Raw genomic sequence first — 4,489 nt, forward strand, 5'->3', positions numbered from 1 at the left:
GAGCCATTGTCACCTGCTCCTCCCTTTCCCATTGTGCTCTTCAGCTCTTCCTCCCTTGCCGTCTCATGGATGAAGTGATTCCTGTCGGATACCCGCTGTTAAATCCCTCCCCAAACCCAAACCCCAAACCTCAAACCCCAGAGGTTGTCCTCAAAGACCAGAACAAACAGAGATTGCTGCTGAGTAAACTACAGTCAACTACGGGGAAGTGGAGATGGGGAAAAAGCACCTGATTGCACAGCATACCAAAAATTAGCTGCAATTTAGGTGCTTAGATGCCCTTGTGGACCTGGCTTTTGTTGAACTGTGAAAGGTGAAGCTCCTGCAGTTCCAGCCTGTGATGGCAATCATGACCTGTGATTTGAAGGAAGGTCTGGAAAGGGACCAGCATCTGGTGCCCTTGGCTTGGGTCAGCCATAGGGAGTCCAGGGGAACATAACAGCGGCATGGAGCAACAGGCTCACATTTGGTGGCCAAAGGGAGACATATCGTCAAGGACTTCAGCTCCAGAGGGCTTAAGCTCTCAGGTAATATCAAGAGCAAAATGTGGTTAAAGATAAAGTTCATCGTAGTGATGCCTATCACTTATCCTAATGAGTCAGGGCTAGGTTGTGCAGCAGTCTCTAAAAAGGGATGGGCAACCTCTTGAGGGATGCCTGGAGTTAGCAAAAGTGCATGCTCAGAGAGAGTTATTCTAACGAGGTTTGCGATGTGGTTAGAAGGAAGGTGATTTTAGCATGACTGAGATCACATGTGTGCAGGAAGGGAGAACATGAGATTCAAACAGCACCATTCCCAGACAGGAAAGAGGTACTTACATGGGGGCTGAGGGATTTGGCATCTAATCTTGCTGAATCTGACCAGGGAGGAAGGACTTGAGGGAGGCAAATGGACATAAGCCTCGGGCATGATCAGAAAAAGCCCCAGCCCCTGAGCAAGGTGTTAGATCCCCATCGTTGAGGCATATACTGCTCCCTTCAGTTCTAATATGGGTGTGCGCAGACAGCCCAACCTTTAGGCATGACGGTGTTTTGCTGGGTGGCGTAACTAGGGCAGATGCTTTTGGATAGAGGAGAATCAGAGACAGATCAGCTCCCTGGCTGGACTTAACAACAGCTTTGTCTCTCTACCACCAAAACAACAAGCACAGGTCGCAACAGGGAGAGCAAGTCACAGTCACTGTTGTCCTTTTCTCTGCCTGTGCTTCAGGTTTATTGACTGTAACCTACCAAAATGATGTGGAAGGGTGTAAGAGAGCAAGTCTGTTTCCCTCTGTTCAAAGAAATGGTACACTGCCTATGACAAAGGCGTTCCTCAATCTCACACCAAGTGGCCAAGAGGAGAAAAGTCACAAGCCCAGCTGTGCTCTCCAAGAGTCTCAGCTTGAATGGAGCGTAAATGGGCACGGAGCTAACAGCCGCCAGCTCAGGGGCCCAGGGGCATGCTGTGCCATAGGTCTGATGAAACTCCAGGAGTTTTGTTCCCAGAGAAGAGGCCATCATCAGCGGGGCTGAAGGAGACTCATACTTCATTGAATGGCTCTACGCCCACCTGGGTTGTAAAGACAAGACCATTCTTCTTCTTCTTCCCTCTACAGGGTGGCACAAAATGAGGAACCGGATAACATTCTTCAGGACTGCATTGGTGGTCTCAAGGACTGGCAAGAATGATGCAGTTGTGCAAAGGAGCATGCATCGGGAGGTACCCTGCTTCAGAAATGGGGTGCTGGGCCAGCTGACCCCCAGAGGTCCCTTCCAGTCTAACTTCTTCTGTGAGTCTCTGCGTGCAGGAATTATCTCTGTCTCTGAACTGAGAGCCAATGTGGGGATAAGACAGGAAAACAAAGGCAGTGAAGCTCTCTTACAGAGCCAATTATCCAAATGTTGTAGGTACCATGGTAATGATGATGGTTTTCATGCTGAAATCTGCAATAATCCACTTTAGGGAAGGGATGTTTCTTTATTATTTCTTACTTGTGCCAAGTAGAAAGATCTAGACGAATCACGTGTTGAATGTAGTCCATTATTTTGAAAACCCCATCCCAGTTAGCAGCCTTATTTCCTGGAAAGAATGACCCCGCAGGCAATTAATTCCATGAAAGCTGATAGACCAGCAGAATATAGGGCATTTTTTAACCATTAGCTCTGCTACTTAGATGTGCCATCTACCTAGACCAGGGAACATTTTCCAAAGCATAATCGTCAGCAAATAGAGCTGCTGTAAGACAGGCGTTTTAATGTGGTTAAACAGGGAGGCACTAAGAGCCTACACCCTGAGTCAGGCTCAATGCAAGAACTACACTGCAGCGTGCAGATACCTCAGCTAGCTCAGTCCAAGGAACTGCTGTGGGTAGCAGCCTGGCAAAACCACACAAAGCTGGCTTCTGCGCTGCAGTGGTTGTCATGTTCACTTCTGGCATAAGAGGTGTGAGGCTCAAAAATGTGCAGAAGGAAAATCCTTCACAGGCTCATCCACCCTCCTGAGAAGCAAAGCCCATTAGGATCATGTTTTCTCTGGTTTTCTTTCTAATAATAGTGCTGAAGCTCTAGCATCCTAAGGATATCGGAAATACAAATATGGTAGGGAAAAATAATATCTTATTAGATCAACTGATATACTCAGAAAAAACCCAGCTACACAGCAGTTTGTTCTGTCTGCCAGTTAGAACCGAGAAGACAAACTATTTTTTCCAGCTGAATCAACAGTTCTGGTAAAACATACTACCTGCCTAGGATGGCTGCATATGAGGAAGAATAATCAGTTATCTCTAATAAAAGGAATAATAATTAGTCACTTTGTGTTATGATATTCATTAGACTGTACAGAGAAACAGATACATTTGAATAATCTCTTGTGTTACATTTTAAACGCTTAGAATTCAGTGAGAAATACTCAAAGAGCTCAAGAAGAAGGGCAGGAGACTGGTGAAAGCCTAGAGCCCGAACTACACAGAATGAAAAACTATTTTCCTTCTCTGAAGCTTCAGCAAGGCTTCTTTCACCTGCTTGTTCCTCAGACTGTAAATCAGGGGGTTCAAACTGGGGCTGATGAGACTGTAGAAAAGGGAAAGAACTTTCTCCCTCCCAGGTGAGTTACTGCTCCCAGGCCCCATGTACATGAAGATGGCATTTCCATAAAACAGACCCACCACAGTCAGGTGGGAGCCACAAGTAGAGAAGGTTTTGTGCCATCCTGGCGCAGAGCGGATGTGCAGAATGGTGGCCAGGATGTGCAGGTAGGAAATTAGGATTAAGGCTAAAGGGAAGAGGAGGAAGCACACACAAACAGCAAAGATCAGGGTTTTATTGGCAGTAGTGTCAGCGCAGGCCAGCTTTAAGACAGCAAGGATTTCACAGAAGAAGTGGTCAACCTTGTGGGGGCCACAGAAAGGCAGGTGGAAAGCCAGAGAGGCTTGTAGTGTACCAAATAGGAACCCTAAAGACCATGAAACTGTGGCAAGGATGAGGCACACCCTCCGATTCATGATGAGGGCATAGCGGAGGGGATTGCAGATTGCCACATAGCGATCATAAGACATTGTGGCCAGCAGCACACACTCTGTAAGTGCAAAGATTAAATAAAGATGTATCTGTGTACCACAGCCAGCAAAGGAGATCGTTCTGCCTTGTCCAAGGAGGTTCCTCAGCATGTGGGGGACATTGTTGGAGGCATAGCAGATGTCCACAATGGCGAGATGGCAGAGGAAGAAGTACATGGGGCTGTGAAGGCGGTAGTCCAGGCAGATGAGCACAAAGACAAGCGCATTTCCCATCAGAGTGGCAGAGTAGAGGACAGAGAAAAGGCCAAAGAGGCAAAGCCGCAAGGCTGGGTTGCTGGAGAACCCCAGGAGGATGAATTCTGTGACAATCGTTTCATTCTGCATGCTGTGCTAGAGATGAAGCAGCACAAACTGCGACCACAGAGATCTGGAAGAGAAGGACATGGAAAAGGAAAGAAAATTGTGAGCTTTCCTAAGAATGCGGCTTCCTTTACTCTTTACACTGCAGCTCCCTTCTCATTTTTCCCTCTGACTCCAGTGGAAGGTGCATACACCCTCACCATGCTGAGTGATGTAGATCTGAAGTGCAAGCTCTAATCTCTGCACAAACTTTGACCAGTTCTGAGCAATCTCGCACAACTTTACTGCCTATGTTTCCCTCGATGTCTTCCTTCTTCTGGGTTGTTTTTTTCTTTGTTTTTGGCAGGGGGTGGGGGGGTTCTTTGTTGAAGAAAATAATGGTTCTCTATCATAAAGATTGCAGGTGTGTCAGAACATCTTCAGAGCAGCTGTTTTAAATTAAGTCCATATTAAAATGAACGCACAGTTCACAAAATAATTCCAGTTTTACCATTAAACCAACTAGCATTTCTAACGCATTGCTGTGTCCTTTTTACCTTAGTGAAATTAATTTATATTGAATCCCACAGTTGCTTGATCTGTTAGTCTACATCTAACTTCACTTCAGATTGCTGAACATCTACACTTAGA

The 4,489-nt window shown here is 46.3% G+C and overlaps 1 protein-coding gene across 1 annotated transcript; it reads right to left on the reverse strand.

Moving 5' to 3' along the window:
• Nucleotides 1–2,944: 2,944 nt before the first annotated feature.
• LOC104340701 (olfactory receptor 2A12) lies at nucleotides 2,945–3,883 on the reverse strand. The gene has a single exon (XM_009960344.1). The coding sequence runs from the start codon at nucleotides 3,881–3,883 to the stop codon at nucleotides 2,945–2,947; it is 939 nt and encodes a 312-aa protein (XP_009958646.1).
• Between the last annotated feature and the right edge of the window lie 606 nt (nucleotides 3,884–4,489).

This window comes from Leptosomus discolor, chromosome 1 (genome assembly GCF_034619465.1).
Source record: "Leptosomus discolor isolate bLepDis1 chromosome 1, bLepDis1.hap2, whole genome shotgun sequence".
Classification (NCBI taxonomy): domain Eukaryota; kingdom Metazoa; phylum Chordata; class Aves; order Leptosomiformes; family Leptosomidae; genus Leptosomus; species Leptosomus discolor.